Source organism: Myotis lucifugus, unplaced genomic scaffold (assembly GCF_000147115.1).
Source record: "Myotis lucifugus unplaced genomic scaffold, Myoluc2.0 scaffold_138, whole genome shotgun sequence".
Classification (NCBI taxonomy): Eukaryota; Metazoa; Chordata; class Mammalia; order Chiroptera; family Vespertilionidae; genus Myotis; species Myotis lucifugus.
Window position 1 is genome coordinate 2,351,038 of NW_005871186.1, and position 18,390 is coordinate 2,369,427.

The 18,390-nt window shown below is 36.7% G+C and overlaps 2 protein-coding genes across 2 annotated transcripts; one reads left to right on the forward strand and one right to left on the reverse strand.

Moving 5' to 3' along the window:
- Positions 1–2,827: 2,827 nt before the first annotated feature.
- Positions 2,828–3,799, reverse strand: LOC102433782 (olfactory receptor 51G2-like). Its single transcript, XM_006094614.1, has one exon. It carries the CDS (start codon positions 3,797–3,799, stop codon positions 2,828–2,830), a length of 972 nt encoding a protein of 323 aa, XP_006094676.1.
- A 12,971-nt stretch (positions 3,800–16,770) lies between these two features.
- On the forward strand, positions 16,771–17,721 carry LOC102434094 (olfactory receptor 52Z1-like). Its single transcript, XM_006094615.1, has one exon. It carries the CDS (start codon positions 16,771–16,773, stop codon positions 17,719–17,721), a length of 951 nt encoding a protein of 316 aa, XP_006094677.1.
- The last annotated feature ends 669 nt before the right edge of the window (positions 17,722–18,390 follow it).

An 18,390-nucleotide genomic window follows, 5' to 3' on the forward strand; every position in this document is an offset into this window, starting at 1 on the left:
CCCAACCCTGTTTATGCTTATTATATCATTAAATATAAAACAAAGAAGGAAAAGATAAACACAAAACTCAAATGTGTGTGATGACTTTTGGGGATTGCGTATGAAGACTGTGATTCAGAGAGATACAAAAAGTATTTGCCTTTATTAGGTATTAGAGGCCTGTTGCACAGGATTTGTGCACTGGTGGGGGGCATGGCCTGTGGGGATCAGCTCACTGTGGGAGCGATGCTCATCCTAGACCCACCCTCTGAGTGGCTGCTCCCTGGTCCAGCATCTTCTGTGGAGCCAGAGCACTCGCCTCTCCAAGGGACCCGGTTCTCCAAGGGACCCGGTGGGGGCCGGGCCTAGGAACAAAAGCACTGAGAGGCGGCGGAGTAGGCTTCAGTCCCCCAGCAGCCACAATCAGCTCTGCGAGCCCGATAGCTGTGCTGCGTGGCCTGCAGGCATCCAGAGGAGGCGGCAGGGAATGAGGAAGAGGAAGAGGAGCCTGGGGCGAGGAGGCGACTATTAGAGCCTGGGTTCCTGTCCCTGAGCCTGGGGTTCAAAGCAGGAGCAGCCACTCATCTCAGTCAGCCAAGCGGCGATCCCACTGTGGTAGTTCACTGATCACCAGGGGGCAGCTCCTGCATTGAGCGTCTTCCCCCCGGTGGTCAGTGCATGTCATAGCGACTGGTCAACCGGTCGTTCTGGTCATTCTGCCATTTGATCACTGGGCTTTTATTATATAGGATAATTTGTAGTATGTAATAGACTAACTCACTTGTGGCAAAATATTATAATTAAATAGAATTAAGAGAAAATATATGTGTGTTTGTTGTAGTATTTTCTACATCTTTGGGATGCTTGCAATATTATTTATTTATTTACTTTTATTTTTGTTTCTTTTACAATTCTACCATGCATCATCTGTATATGGTATTGTGCATTTACCACCCAAGTCAAACCTCCTTTCATCACCATTTATCCCCTCTTTACCTTCTTCTACCTCCTCAACCCCCCTTCACTCTGGCAATCACCAAAGTCTGTGTCCATGAGTCTTTCTTTTTTTCTTTGCTTAACCCCTTCACCCATCTCACTCAGCCCTGAACCCCTTCCCCTATGACAACTATCAGTCTGTTCTCTGTATCCATGAGTCTGTCTCCACTTTGTTCATCAGTCTACTTTGTTCATTAGATCTCACATATAAGTGAAATCATGTGATACATGTCTTTCTCTGACTGGCTTATTTCACGTAGCATAATACTCTCCAGGTCCATCCATGCTGTCACAAAAGGTAATTCTTGAAATATTTTCTAATAATGATAATATATCAAAAAAAGAGAAACAGAGAATGGGTGCAGGGCAACATTGAACATCTCTGATTACATTAAAAGAAACTTATCTTCTTTGAATAAAGGAGGTTATAATTCCTTTTTTATTGGAAGGGAGAATTTTAGGGCATATATAGAAATAGATTCCTTTATGTATGTAAAAGTGAAGAGTGTAATGCTGTGAAGTGTAAGTAACTAGGAAATAGTTTGGAACATGTGAAATTGCAGCTGTGGATTGTGGAAACACCAAGTGTTTCAAAAATATACATTCAGTCACTGAAAGACCAAAGCAATAAGACCATTATTTTGTAGTTATTATAAAACTCTATTGTTTCCTTAATTAGAACTAAAATGTACAGGTTTAAAAGTAGAAAATAGAAGATTATTTAAATTTATTCCAAAATTAATTAAGTTTAGAGTTGAAAAGTAAAAACACAAACAAACAAAAAAAAAACCCACTCTGCCCCCTCCTCCACCCTCCCCAAAAAAAAAACAACAACAACAACAACAAGGAAGAATGAATATTGATGGAGCATTTCCTGAAGGTCCATAGTGAATATGAAAGACATTGAATTAACAATGTTGTCATAGACTTAGACAAGGTGAAAGTTCCAAGGAGCAGGATTACAGATCTCAAGGTCAAAGTCCAGAGGCCCTGAAGTCAAGGTGTGAGCATGCTTGAAAGAACATTATACTAGAGATTTAGATACTGGCAATAGAAACGTTGGTACAATTGTATTTTTTAATCCTCACCCAAGGATATGTTTATTGATTTTTTTTTTGAGAGATAGAGAGAGAGAGAGAGAGAAAGAGAAACATCTATTGATTGCCTCCCATACACCCCTTCCTGGGAATCGAACCCAAAAGCTGGATATGTGCCCTGACCAGGAATTAAACCCACAGCATTTCAGTGTATCAAACGATGCTCCAACCAACTGAGCCACCTAGCAGGACATTGTTGATACAGATTTAAGTAGAGATTGTTGACATTGTTTCATGGCTTTATAGTTCTTTTCAGTATTAGATATTTACTTGTTTGTTTTTTATCTGTTGCTCCTTACTTTGACAACAATAGCATCAAGAAAACAAACCACTGAGAAGGTGAGAACTTTGTTTAATTAAGTAATCTCCAGTACCTCAAAAAGTAAAAAAATAAAGTAGGTATTCACTAAATAAATATCAGTCTATCAAGGGTGATATATATACACAGATGATAACAAGTAATAATTTATTCACTTTGTGAAAAATGAACTATAAGACTATAAACTTATCTGACCAAAATAAATGAACCATTGGACTAAGAAATAATGAAGCTAGTTCATTATTTCAAATTTTTAATGTACTGAACAAATTTTTATTTTTCAATATATATTAATTCAAATCATAGAAAAGAAATAGTTATCCAGCTTTACATCCCATATTATTCAGAACAGTCAGTGGTCAAACAGAATTTCTGTGGGCATTTGGAATATTAGCAAGCTCTTGGTTTCATGAAGTATTCTTAGGATAGTGCTCACTCATGTTATAAATGTGACTTTGGATTTTCCTGATCCTTTCTTGATAAAAAGTTTCAGAATTTTATCTTGTATCGGCTTGGTTTTCACCACATACACAATGGGGTTTATCACAGGTGGAATGAGAAAGTGCATGTTGGCCAGGGTCACGTAAATGTGTGAGGGAAGTTTTGGGCCAAAGAGGTGCAGTATCGACAGGCAGATCATGGGTGTGAAGAAGAGGATCACAGCACAGAGGTGGGAAATACAGGTTTTGAGAGCCTTGAGGCGGCCACCATGGGATGCAATGCTTAGTACAGTTTTTAGTATCAGAACGTATGAAATAAGAATAAGGAGAAAATCAAGCCCCATAGTGGATAGCAGCACGAAGAGTCCAAAGATGCTATTTATCCTTGTGTTGGAGCAGGAGAGCTTTAGGATGTCAGGATGCAGACAGTAGGAATGAGAAAGGACATTGGACCGACAAAAACACAGCCTCCTCAAGAGGATAGGAAGGGGTACCTGTATAGTGAAGGTTCGCACAGCAATGGCCAGACCTATCTTGGCAATTACACTATGGGTAAGGATGGAGGAATAGTGCAGTGGATAAGAAATGGCCACATAGCGATCAAAAGCCATTGCCAGTATGACAGCTGACTCAAAATCCTGGAAGGTGTGGATAAAAAACATTTGGGTAAAGCAAGCTGAGAAGGTGAGCTCACGAGCATCCAGCCAGAAGATCCTCAGCATTGTGGGGAAGGTGAAGAGGGACAGACCCAGATCAGAGGCTGCTAGCATGGCCAAGAAGAGGTACATAGGCACGTGGAGGGTCTGTTCTCGCCAGATTATTGCAATGATGGTCATGTTGCCCACCAAGGTAATGAAGAACATGACAGAGAAGGGGATGGAGATCCAGATGTACACAGCCTCCAGCCCAGGTATGCCTGTCACCAGGAAGGTGGAGAATATAGAGTTCGTACTATTTTCATAATGCATGATGCCAGGGTAGCACGCCTTTCCTAAAAGGAAATTCATTGTTCCAAAAGCAAATGTTAAAAATTACTTTTTTTTTACACTCTTAGTGCTATACCTTGGAATAAATGATTCCTAACCTTATGAAAACTTTAACTTAATACTGATTTTATTTGTATAATATTCATATATAAAATATGAGTCTAAACTAGAAAATACCTATTCTGTTGGTCAAATTCTCCAGATATGCTAGCTAATTGAAAGGGGAAAAAATCTACTATCTACTTTCATGAATTATTTTAGATTCACCATGTAAGTTATACCAGGTAGTATTTGTCCTTTTGCATCTGGTTTATTTTAACTAGTCTAATAACTTCCAGGTTCACCCATGTTGTTGCAAATGCCAGGATTTCCTTCCTTTTTAAAGCTGAAGAATATTTCATTTTATGCAATATTTTCTTTATACATACATCTATCAATGGACATTTAGGTTGCAATTACTTAAATCGTACAAATGGTATAATGGTATTTTAAATTGAGTACTGAAATCCTCAATAAAATAAGATAGATTCACACTTTGCCTTATCATTATAGTAGCACACTATTCTGTGAAATTTCTCTGCCTTGGTCAACAATGATACATGTTAGACTAGTGATTAATAGCATGCACTGATCTGCTTTTTATGCAAAGAGATGGATACAGAAAGTTAAAATAATAATTTAGAAAACATTTCATATACATTTGTTATATACATTTGACATAATTCTGTTACTTTAATAATAAAATGTTGGCTTTGTATTTTGGGTACATTTTAATTATTTTGTGCCATTTAATTTGTACTTATGTTTTACAATGAAACTACATAGGCATTTCATACACACTCTTCACAGCCCGATGAAGTCATCCCCAATAACAATAAACTCTTGTGTAAACTATTCATCCTGATTTGTCACCATTCTCACTCACTAACATCATGGCTGGTATTGTGTGTGTGAGCCTTATGAAATTTGCACTTCGAAATCTTCATTGTCTGCATGGGACATACAGACTCTACCTGTGATAGCGTAAGTATTTCCCAGGTGATTTAATAAAAATTTCACTTGCGTCCAATTCTTGATAAGGAAATATTACTAAAGAAAACAATAAAAATATAAAAGACTCTTCTCCCAAGACTTACACTCTCCTTGGCCTCCTATTGAAGATGAGAAGCTTAGGACGCCGCCCCCTGCTTTGGCTTTCATTTGGAAAACTATTTAATTTTCAAAGTCTCAATCTGGGTCATTTGGGTGAGACTTTCAGAAGTGATCAAAGTGATTAATTAATACCCTACATGCTGTCTAATACAAACAGAATGAGAAATAAAGTTAAAATTAGTCCCAGCAGTATTATAACCACATTTTTTTAAAAAAAATATTTAGAATTATGCTGGGACAGGGCAGATGAAAGAGTATGTAGAAAACTCATTTTTATTTTATGGGAGCACATTCTGCCTCCTCTAATCATGGGGCCTCTTAGAGTTCAGTGTCTGCTGCCAGATTTCTTTTTAGTTCCTTTTCTCATCCAGGAGTTCCTTGGCATTTTCAGAGTATATATATTTTCTGGTCTCAATCAATGTTCCTGTTCAGCGATGAAGCTAAATCTCATGTTCAATGTTCTGTTGGCAAGGATAGTTCTCCTTTTATTTGATTCAGGAATACTTTAAGCCCACTTTCTCTAAGTGGTTCAGTGTCATTGTCCAAACATAAAAAAGAAGAAGGCTAATTTCAAAAAGAGAAACAATCTGTAAGCCTCATGATTCCTTGTATTACAGGCTACCGTTTCCCTACTCACTAATTTATTCCAAGTCTCTAAAATTTATTATATTTCAAATTCAAGTCCGTTAAAACCTTGTTTTCATTCTCACCTGGCATCTTAAGGCAGCATAGTTGCTAAAATCATGCAAAGGCAGCTTTCTCATCCATGTCCAAGATAAAAAAACGTTGGTGACCTGATTTGAGTTGCTTTATTATTCATACAGCTTTCCCCTGAAAATAGGAGTCTCCTGGGATTCCATCTCTGCTTGAACTGAGAGTCCTCATTAATCCTTTTCACTTCTTAGGATGCTCCCCAAATGGCCTGAGTTCTGGGGCCTTTTTTTTGCATCAGGTGAATTCAAAATCTAACCAATCAACACAGAATTTCACAATAAGTGTTGACATGAATTCAAATCTGTCCATCCAAAATCAACTTTAAAAATTATTTATATATTTCTGAAATAATTCATATTTTCATTGGTATCATTCATATTTTTTATAATATATGTTGGGAATTCTAAAAAGTTCATTTCATCAAAGTCTCATTAAATTTTAATATAACTTCAATTCACCAATGTTTCAGACATAAATCACTACTTAGTTTTACTAAAATAAAATATAAACTTTTAATTATACCTCAATTAAAAAAGCTTTTTGGATACTTTACTTTAAATAGTCTTTGAGATTTCCCAGAAGACCACTAAAAATCACAATGATTTGTTCTTTCATATTATAAAAAGAGAGGGACTGGAAATATTTAAATTTATTTGGTATGGTACCATTAATGAGTTTAACAGGAAGAATAGTCAAATGAAAAGAGATGCTCTACTCTCCTTAAGTTAAATTGGCATAATTGAATGTTGTTTATATAAAAATCTTACTAGTTATATTCTTTTTATCTGGTAGATCTCAGAGATTTGTTAAAGCTCTTGCTCTATTTACTATATTTCTGTTTGTCAGAGTCTGAAAGGTACTTTGCCTGGTAGAAGAAAACAACAGTATAGGGTTATCACTAATAAGTTCGGTTACTTAAAAACATTTTATTTGGTCATGACCTCATTTCTTTAATTTGAAAGTATATATTTTATATCAGTGGTTTTCAATTGGGAGTTTAATTAAAATACAGGTATTTATTAGCTATAAAGATGGACTGACTCTCTTAACTTGATAGTTGTCTTATGTTTTTGGTATATTCTTGCTATATGTTTGATAAATTCATTGTATATTATGTCTCAGGATTATATTGTTATATCTCAAGATTTCTTTCACTGTAACAATTGAATTCAGCCATTTTTTTTAAAAAACCCTCTTTTTATGGATTTTTTTTAAGAGGGAGAGGAAGAGATAGAAACATTGACTAGAGAAAAACATCAACATTCACTGGCTGCTTCTTGCATGCCCCCAACTGGGGATCGAGCCTGCAACCTGGTCATGTGCCTTGACCAGGAATCAAACTGGTGACCTCTTGGTGCATGGGTTAACACTCAACCTCTGAGCTACACCAGCCTGGCTGAATTCACCCATTTTTATAAATTAGATATGATGTTCACTATCTTTGAAAATAGGCATAATCATTATGCTTATAGACTTTTTGTCTGAACATGTTTTTTTCTTTAAATTTTGCATTATTATATTTGTTTTGTGTGCCACAGAAACTGCCAAATGCCCTTATCAAATGTATAAAATCTCATCTAATCCTTTACTTTTGAAAATCATCAGTAATAAAATAACCATAACCATTTTAGGTATGTTGTCATTAGAAATAGTTTTTGTTATCTTACACTGACACTTCCTGAGAGAGCTTACAATCAACTACAGGATAAAACAAAAAAAAGACTAATTATAAAAAAGACTACTCAGAACCCCCCATATATAAGAATTGTACCAGGTATGTACTATTAGGTGCAGGATTATGATGGCATCACTTACCCAACTTTGAAATCATCCTAGTGGACTGAATAATGATTTCCAGAATTCCATTAGAGCAGGCGGGACCATGAGATTCCAGGCCCAAGACCTAACAGGATAATAATTAATTACATAGCACTGAATATACTGTTGAGGAATGATTTGTGTAGCTTTATCTTCCAGTAGTGTTGATGTCATATTAGTGCTCTGTATTCTGGATATGTAATGATTTTTTTTCTCTCGCTTCTTATGCCAGCCATAAACTCTAGTGATTTAGGAGACTGTTTTTTCAAGGTAAAATAAAACATTTGTAAATGTATTTTATGCTCCAAGATGGATGCCTCCAAATTTTGGAAAATCTTAATAAGTATTCTTATTTTCATGGCAATAGAATTATTTGCAAAGGTTCAATAAGAGTCAATCTGGTCCTCTTTTTAACCATGATATAATTGGAAATACTGCTTATGGAACCAATCCCTTGCCTAAAATGTCGTATTTGAGATGATTCCCTTTTAATCAGAAATGAAGAGAAGCCTGGCTGATGTGGCTCAGTGTTTAAGCATTGACCTATGAACCAGGAGGTCACAGTTCAATTCCTAGTTAGGGCACATGCCCAGTGGGGGGCATGCAGGAGGCAGCCTATCAATGATTCTCTCTCATTATTGATGTTTCTTTCTCTCTCTCTTCTTCTCTCTGAAATATATAAAAACATATCTAAAAAAATGAAGAGAAATTTTAAAGAACTAAGAATAATTTATGTATCCAATGTTTATAAAACTATTCTGGGAATGTTACAGAAAAACCGGACAAGAACCAAACAGCGCTCTGAGAGTTTGAAGTTACACTTTATTCACCGCGGCGGGCCTAGGGAAATGAATCCAAATCTAAGCAAAGATACAAGTAGAACTTCCCTTTTTATAGAAGAGCCAGCCCTTTGTGTGCTTGCTGGCGGTGGCCTTGAAAACTATACAGTTCTATGCAATTAAAAAATGCACCTGGCATGGCATTGGGTGTATCTAGTCTCTGGCCTAAAAGGTCAGGTAGCTAAGTTTATCTCACCCACTATTCAGGCAGGCTAGAAAGCAAAGTTACTTTTTCAGAATAAGAGGCCGTCCAAAGAATAGCAGAGAATTCCAAACAGTAGTTTTACAGAATAGGGGTTTCCCTTCACATTATCACATGCACTCTTTTTTGCTAAACTTATATCTTTCATCATAAGAAAAAGAAAAGGTATCAACACAATTACAACTTGTAATGCCATGCTTCTTAAAGAACCTCTTTGTGCCGAGACCGGTTTGGCTCAGTGGCTAGAGCGTCGGCCTGCGGACTGAAAGGTCCCAGGTTCGATTCCGGTTGAGGGCATGTACCTGGGTTGCGGGCACATCCCCAGTAGGAGATGTGCAGGAGGCGGCTGATCGATGTTTCTCTCTCATCGATGTTTCTAACTCTCTATCTCTCTCCCTTCCTCTCTGTAAAATATCAATAAAATATATTTAAAAAAAAAAAATAAAGAACCTCTTTGTATTGATTAACGATAGGTCTTGCAGCCTTTTTAGTTTCCCAAAATCACAATTTATTATGGGTTGCATCATCAATCATGACCCTGATTCATCCATGGTATTGCTGGAGTATATTGGATTCCTGGGGGCAAAACACACATAGGCATCAGAAAGAACCAGGGTCAGAGTTATGGCACTGGGCATAGACAACCTCTGTCAGGTTACATCTGAATGATGCTATATGGTGTTATATATCTACTAGAGCCTCAGTGCACAAATTCATGCACCAGTGGGGTCCCTCAGCCTGGCCTGTGGGATCAGGCCAAAACCAGCTCTCCGACATCCCTTGAGGGGTTCCAGGGGCGCAGGCTAGGCTGAGGGACCCCACCGGTGTGCAATCAGGGCCGAGGAGTGACACGGGAGGTTGGTCAGCTGGGGAGGGACTGTGGGAGGGCTCCAGGGCGTGTCTGGCCCATCTCACTCAGTCCCAATCCACTGGACCCCAGCAACAAGCTAACCTACCAGAGTGTCTGCCCCCTGGTGGTCAGTGAACATTATAGTGAGCAGTTTAGCGGCCTTAGCATATCATTAGCATATTATACTTTGATTAGTTGAACAGACGATTGGACGACCACACATTTAGCATATTAAGCTCTTATTATATAGAATATCTATATCTATTGATGATGATAGATAGATAGATAGATAGATAGATAGATAGATAGATAGATGATAGATAGGCAAATAGATTCATTCCACACTGATTTATTCCATTCCTTCCAATTGAGGTCCTTTCCTTTAATCTTTTTTTTTTTTAAATATATTTTTAGCCGAAACCGGTTTGGCTCAGTGGATAGAGCGTCGGCCTGCGGACTGAAAGGTCCCAGGTTCGATTCCGGTAAAGGGCATGTACCTGGGTTGCGGGCACATCCCCAGTGGGATATGTGCAGGAGGCAGCTGGTCGATGTTTCTCTCTCATCGATGTTTCTAACTCTCTATCTCTCTCCCTTCCTCTGTAAAAAATCAATAAAATATATTTTAAAAAAATAAAATATATTTTTATTTCAGAGAGGAAGGGAGAGGGAGAGAGAGATAGAAACATCAATGATGAGAGAGAATCATTGATCAGCTGTCTCCTGCACGACCCACACTAGGCATGTGCCCTGACAGGAAATGGAACTGTGACTTCCTGGTTCGCAGGTTGACACTCAACCACTGAGCAACACTGGCTGGGATACTTTAATCTTATAATTATGTATATAATGGAGTGTTGGACCTTTGCCATGTAGTATATGTATAATCTATATATGTCTATACTATTTGCATAGTATTTCACATATAAAAAGAATTAATTAGCCTGAATATTTTCTACCTTCAAGTGAATGCTTTTATGATTTGGAAAAAGCACTTATTCTTTTACTTGAGCACTTTAAATTTTTATTAATAAAAAAATGTTGTTTAAGAAGAGCATGAGATTTGGCAATAGGGAACCTGCATTTAATTTTCAGCTTGATTACTTGCTATGTGTGCAAAGGAACAAAATGATTCAACTTTCTGGGCTTCAATGTCCTCATCATCTCCAATGAATAAATAATAATACCAGGAATCTTTGTGGATTTAAAATAAATTATATATCATAAAAAGTTATTTAAATGATAAACCCATGGTGATGGTAGTTGATATTAAATACTATTTTTTTTCTACACATTTACCTCTCCCTTCTTATATTAGTGCATAGGAGTCAATGATTATATATTCCTTTTTATATCTGTACTTGACTTAGATTTAACACAGAAAACAAGGTTTGGGAAATTGCTCTATTTCCCCCTTCATGGATCTTTTCCATTTTTGGAGGTAGCATTCCTAAGAAGTATGCTCTCTCAACATTAAAACCTAAACTCTTCTGCTGTGGTAATCACACTCTCAGAAAAAATCATACATTTAACAAGTGGAAACCTCAACAATAGCACATATTTCTATGATTTGTTTGTATCTATCAGAGCAGTTTCCCTGTGAGTTATGCCACTGATAGAGCTGCTGTTAATTCCCCAGGGCTGACTAAGAATTATGTTCTTCCCAAAAGCTTATATATCTATTCACTGGGTCTTTCCTGTAAAAGGACCAAGAGCTCAGAAGACCACAAACACTTCCTGGATTCCCTAATTCTCCTGGATCTTAGGTCTCCTGGGATAAAGAGCTATAGAAAACACCAGCTTCTGAGGCAGCACTGGGACCTAGACCAAGGAGAGACACTCGACTTGTGGGACCTCAGTAAGTCTGCAGCTGCAGAATAAAGGAGGTAATAAGCACCTGGTATTCCATACTGGACAGTAGGTTACTGCTGAGTTTAGAAGGTATCCCATGTTTCTCAGGTTTTTGATTGCACGCACTCCTGATGCAGAGCAAGGGACCTGTGACTTTTTTCCTGTCATATATGTCCATATTTTGGCACCTTCCCAAGGCCATGGCTTAAGCAGATCCAAGGCTGAGTGTGGAGGCATGTCCTGTGCTTGTCAAATGATATTTGTTATTTTATTGATTGAAATGGCCAGACCGTACTCTTTTGGATCAATAAAAGGTTTGTTGAAGGGTGGTTTATGACTCTTGAAATAGCCAATCTCTATGAAAAAGAGTTAAGAATTATTTGTGAAAGTTGGGCTTATTCTAAAATGAGGATCAACAGAAGAAAAGGGCCTGGGGTTTTGTTGCATTAACTATAGTAAGAGTTTCTATAAGTGAAGAGAGATCACTGAGATTTTTGTTGTTTTTTTTTTTTGGATTCTATCTCATAGATTTCTGTGTGATTTTAAGTCTGCTTGCTGATTAAATCTCTCTTTGGAAAAATGGGTTTGCTTCATTTCATTCAAAAATAGAGAAAGAATTAAGACACAAGGCTAGATGTAGTAGGCATAGAAGCCTATTTCACAGGACAGCAAGAGCAGGAATATCAGGAGACTATCATGCCAGCTTATACTTATTTTTTTAATTGGGGCAGGGGGTTCTTATCTATCCGGGCAGGGTAGAGTTAGGGTGGTAAAGAAAATGGAAAGGATAAAATATGACATAAATTGGAAGCCAAAGATATGAGAGAGATAGATATAAATGGTTGGGGAAAAGGAGGTAAAAAATAAAAGAACGTTTAGTGAAACTTCCTGTTTGGTAAGCAACACTGGTCACAATACCTTTCACTACAAACTAGTAAAGGTCTAATATTTTAACTTCAAATTCTGCTCTCAGTACAACTGGGAAGTGAAACAATAATAATAAGATAACAACACTGGAAATAATAAAAATAAGAATAGCATTGGAATACAGGCAACAAACTATGAAAATGTAGTAGGAAGACAATAACGTAATGGGATTAAGGAAACCAAAGGAGAAGAAAGTTTGAAGAGGAGATTACTCAAAGGTGGCAAATTAAATAGTATATTAAAAGCATGGGATTTAGAGTAAGATGACCTGAGTTTGAATCTGCTTGATTGGATACTGGCTGGGTGAACTTAGACAAGTTATTCAACCTCCTCATGACATAGTTTTTTGGTGTGTTAATTAAAGATCATACTAGCAGCCATTTTGTTGGGTTATTATTATCAGCAAATGATATTTTGTGAGGATTAAATTAGAGAAACTTGTTAACACAGGACATAGCTCATGGTAAATACTCAAAAATTAATTTAAAAATATAAATAATATATACTAAAATGTGTTGTTTGGATTAAAAAGCCCAGGTGATTGAAGGCTTTTACTATGATCAAATTCACTGTGTGATTGAGATACAGCTATGGAAGAGATTTAATACCCAGAATCTTTCTCTTCTTTATTCTTTTTTGAATCTAATAAATAGATTTACAGTAGAACTGAAATAATCTGCCTATCGGTTTTTTTTGGCTTTTATTTGATTGTGTGCCTTGAGCTCCTGGTCCATGGTTGAATTTTAGATTTTTTTATTTAGAAGGTAAATCTTTATGAACTAGTTTCATTCTAATCTGTGTAGAAGACAGTTCAGTGTGGTGAAATGTTTCCATCAAGGTTCCAGGTCATTGGTAGCAGAGCTGAGGCTATAGCTCAGATGGTGCCTCATGCCTAGTCCAGTTTTCTTTCCCGTGCACTTTCTAAATTTGAGACAGTCCAACAAATTTATTTCCTTAATGGTTCTTAGACATGTGACATATTAATAGTTTAGAAAGAATTGCACCAACCATCTTTAAATCTTGCATTTCTATCTCTACTTTATAATATCAGTAACATCAATATTTTTTCCAGACTGTATATCTCAAAATATTACATTTTATTTATTCCTCATCTAACACTTGAAATTCCCTATTTCATTTAGTTTTTTTAAAAACACATATCTCTTTTCTCTCCTGCTTTCAGTGTTTTTAAATATCTTTTCAAATTACATGTATTAGGGTGACATGTGTTAATAAGATTTTATAGGTTTCAAGTGTACTTTTTTTTGTTTGTTTTGTTTTTTGGTTTGTTTTTTTATTTTATTTTTAATTAAATCTTTATTGTTCAGATTATTACAGTTGTTCCTCTTTTTCCCTCCATAGCTCCCCTCTACCCGGTTCCCACCCCATCCTCTGCCCTTACCACCCCCCCACACTGTCCTTATCCATAGGTATATGATTTTTGTCCAGTCTCTTCCTGCACCCCCCCTACTTCTTTCCCCCCTGAGAATAGTCAGTCCACTCCCTTTCTATGCCCCTAATTCTATTATAATTCACCAGTTTATTCTGTTCATCAGATTATTTATTCACTTGATTTTTAGATTCACTTGTTGATAAATGTGTATTTGTTGTTCATAATTTGTATCTTTACCTTTTTCTTCTTCTTCCTCTACTAAAAGGATAGCTTTAAGCATTTCATATAATACTTGATTGGTGGTGATGAATTCTTTTAGCTTTGTCTTATTTGTGAAGCTCTTTATCTGACCTTCAATTCTGAATGATAGCTTTGCTGGGTAAAGTAATCTAGGTTGTAGGTTCTTGCTATTCATCACTTTGAATATTTCTTGCCACTCCCTTCTGGCCTGCATCGTTTCTGTTGAGAAATCAGCTGTCAGTCGTATGGGTACTCCCTTGTAGGTAACTGACTGTTTTTCTCTTGCTGCTTTTAAGATAGTTACTTTGTCTTTTGTTCTTGGCATTTTAATTATGATGTGTCTTGGTGTGGTCCTCTTTGGATTTCTTTTGTTTGGGGTTCTCTGCGCTTCCTGGACTTGTAAGTCTATTTCTTTCACCAGGTAGGGGAAGTTTTCTGTCATTATTTCTTCAAATAGGTTTTCAATATCTTGCTCTCTCTCTTCTTCTGGCACCCCTATAATTTGGATGTTGATACGCTTGAAGCTGTCTCAGAGGCTCCTTACAATATCTTCATATTTTTGGATTCTTTTTTCTTTTTGTTTTTCTGATTGGGTGTTTTCTGCTTCTTCGTATTTCAAATCTTTGACTTTATTCTTGAGATCCTCTGGTCTGCTGTTGTAACTCTCTATAATATTCTTTATTTCAGTCAGTGTATGTCAACTGTACATTTTAATGATACATGATCAGTATATTGCATTGTGTGCCCAATCCCCCAAATGAAATAATTGTCCACCACCAAATATTTGGCCCCCTTTATCCTTGACTGTCTCTCTGCCTCCCTTTGCTAGGATAAGCACCAGATTATTGTCTGTGATTATGAGTTTCCATTTTATATCCCACATATGAGTGAAATCATATGGTTCTTAGCTTTTTCTGACTTATTTCACTTAATATACTCAAAAGGTCCATTCATGCCGCAAAGAGCATAGTTCATCTTTTGTTATTCTGAGTAGTATGCAATTGTATGTATATATGCACCACACCTTCTTTATCCAGTAATCTATCAAAGGACACTTTGGTTGTTTCCAAACCTTAGCCACTGTGAAAAATGCTGCAATGTACATAAGGGTGCATATACCTTTGTGAATAAATTTTTTCAAAATATTTACATTGGTGCCTATAAGAAGGATTGCAGGGTGATATGCTAATATTATTTTTAATTTGGGGGGTAAGTTTCATACTGTTTTTCATGGTGGCTGTACCAGTTCACATTTCCACCAACGGTGAATAAGGGATCCTTTTGATCCACACTCTCTTCAACACTTGTTACTACTTGTTTTGTTGATAAAAGCCATTCTGACAGGTGTGAGGTGGTATCTCATTGTAGTTTTGATTTTCATTTCCCTAATAGCTAGAGAAGTTGACCATCTTTTCATATATCAGTTAGCCATTTGTGTATCTTCTTGGGAGAAGTGTCTGTTCATGTCCACTGCCCATTTTTAAAAAATTAGATTGTTTGTTTGTTTGGTGTTGAGTTGTATAAATTCTTTATATATTTGAATATTAACCCATTGTCAGAGCTATTGATGGCAAATATTCTCTCCAATTCAGTTGGTTGACTTTTTGTTTTGTTGGTGGTTTCTTTTGCTGTGCAGATATTTTTGGTTTGATATAGCCCCATTCATTTATTTTTGCCTTTATTTCTCTTGCCTTTGGGTCAAATTCATAAAATCTTCTCTAAGACCAAAACGCAAAAGCTTAGTACCTATGTTTTCTTTTTTGTAGTTTATTGTTGCTGTTGTTGTTTTTTTTTTAAATCCTCACCTGAGGATATCCTTAAGAGCAGCAGAAAGCCCTAGCCAGTTTGGCTCAGTGGATAGACATCAGCCTTCGGACTAACTAAAGGGTCACGGGGGTTGCGGGCTCAATTCCCAGTAGGGGATGTGCAAGAGGCAGCCAATCAATGATTCTCTTTCATAACTGTTGCTTCTATCTCTCTCCCCCTCTCCCTTTCTCTCTGAAATCAATAAAAATACATTTTAAAAATGTCATTAGGATTTTGATGGGGATTGCTTTAACTTTGTATATTGCAGTAATAATACTCAAGTTTGAGCAGAAAAGGGAAAAATGGAAGCATAACACAACCATTGAAACACAAATTGGAAGGAATAAACAGTAGAAAAAAGGCATTGTAGGCAAAAGAGAATGGAGGCAGGATGAAGTGTGTGAAGAAGATGAGAGGACACTGTTTGCTGAGTTACAGATGTTATAGGAGTGAATGCTTTGCACAATAGTAGTTTAGTTGAAATGCATGCATACTGGAAATATGCAAAGACAGAACATAGTTCTAATATGCACATCATTAAGTGAATACAGCACTGTGCAAAACCAGGTCCATTCAGACTTCCATTTTTCTCTCTCCAAGTCATTTTTATTTGATGATGAAAGGCTTCATATTAAATTAAAGAAATAATAATTTTCTCAGATTTAGAGGTCTTGAGCTCCCCTAAAATTCACACCCAAATTCTGAACATATTATTTCTGGGGCTCCAGAGAATAAAGTATGATTACTCACCAGAAATGATCAGTCAGACAAGGAGGAAAAGTCTGATGTGCAAGAGCTTACAAGGGACTTTCTTGAATGATGCTAAGTCAATAAGTATATGTATCGACTATAGTGCCCACATGGAGTTATAAACCCTTTAACTGTTTATTATTACTATTGTTGTCACCATTATCATTATCAGTAGCATTAGCCCTATAAATTTGGTAACTTTCATGTCAATGAAGCCAATCTGGCTCATTATCCTTGATTAATTACTGATGACCAGTCCTTTCTTAAAGTAACGAACTTTACTGCAATGCCAAGATTCACCTTCAATTTGATAAAATAACTTTGCTTATTCTTTCTCAAGTTCACTCTCAGTTTTTCTCTCACTCTCTAGCTTTTCATTCTTGGTCTCAATATCAGAGGACACAGTAAAAGACGATGACTTCAAACCTTACCATCCTGAGAGACATTTGGTACACCATGATTGGAATCCCAGGACTGGAAGATGCACATACTTGGATATCCATCCCCATCTGTTCCATGTATATAGTTGCTCTTGTGGGCAACACCCTCTTATTATTTCTGATCTTCACTGAGCGTAGTCTTCATGAACCCATGTACTATTTCCTCTCTATGTTGGCCCTGTCGGATATTTTTCTCTCCACAGTTACCACACCAAAGATGCTAGCAATCTTCTGGTTTCAAGATGGGGGTATTTCTTTTGGTAGCTGTGTGTCCCAGATGTTTTTCCTTCACTTCATATTTGTGGCAGAGTCTGCCATATTACTGGCCATGGCGTTTGACCGCTATGTAGCCATCTGTTACCCACTAAGATATACTACCATTCTAACCCTCTCAGTTATTGGGAAAATGGGTATTGCATCTGTAATTAGGAGTTTCTTTATCTGCTTCCCCTTGGTTTTCCTGGTTTATCGGCTTACTTACTGTGGGAAGAACATTATTCATCACTCATACTGTGAACATATGGGCATTGCCAAGTTATCTTGTGATAGCATCAAAATCAATATCTACTATGGGGTGATTGCAGCCCTATTTTCCACATGCCTGGATGTAGTTCTTATCATCATCTCCTATTTTCTTATACTCTGTACTGTGTTTAGAATTCCTTCCCAAGAAACTCGACTCAAGGCTCTGAGTACTTGTAGCTCCCATGTCTGTGTTATCCTACTATTCTATACCCCAGCCTTTTTTTCATTCTTTGCTCACCGATTTGGAGGGCATAGCATACCGCTCCATGTGCACATTCTTCTGGCCAATCTTTATGTGGTGGTACCACCCGCTCTCAACCCCATCATTTATGGTGTTAAGACAAAGAAAATTCAGGAGAAGGTTATTCAGGTCTTTTCTTTGAGCAAGAAATTGTGCTGATGTAGACTAAACAACTTAGTCTTCATTTTTTAGTGGAACTCTGCTAATTGAAGAGTACCTACAATTATATTGGACATCTTAAATCATTTCAGTATTAGAGGAGAATAATAACAGTAAAATTTAAGTAAATGAGATGAAAAGTAAAAACTTTCTCTTTTGTGATTTTGTTCAGGGCAATATCAGAGTAAGCACACCTTAGATTGTATGTAATATTGAGTTTTGTTACAATAGGCTTAAAGTATAATTGATTGCTTGCAATCATTTTCATGTAATTAATAAGGAAATACTAGTTTTATTTATTAGATTACATTGTAGGATTATGACTAAGGGGGAAATCTCTGAAGTCATACTGCCAATAATCAAATCTCTGCTCCACTGATTCTAAGTATAAAATCTTAGAAACATTATTTTACCTATGCGTCCATTTTTTTTTTTAAATTGAGGGAGTATAGAATGTCTGGAACATATTAAGTGTTTAATGTTAGTATTCATTTAAAGGATACAGTACAAAAATTTAGTTTGCACATTTGCAGCAACATGTTGGGTTCAGAATTGATTTAAATGTGATACAGTGGGAATAAAGCCTACACATGCCACCAGCATGGATGGAACTGGAGAGCATTATGCTAAGTGAATAGGCCAGTCAGAGAAAGAAAATACCACCTGATC

Bases quoted from the DNA above. Each gene is read 5' to 3' on its own strand.
- LOC102433782 (XM_006094614.1), bottom strand. From the start codon at position 3,799: ATGCATTATGAAAATAGTACGAACTCTATATTCTCCACCTTCCTGGTG.
- LOC102434094 (XM_006094615.1), top strand. From the start codon at position 16,771: ATGACTTCAAACCTTACCATCCTGAGAGACATTTGGTACACCATGATT.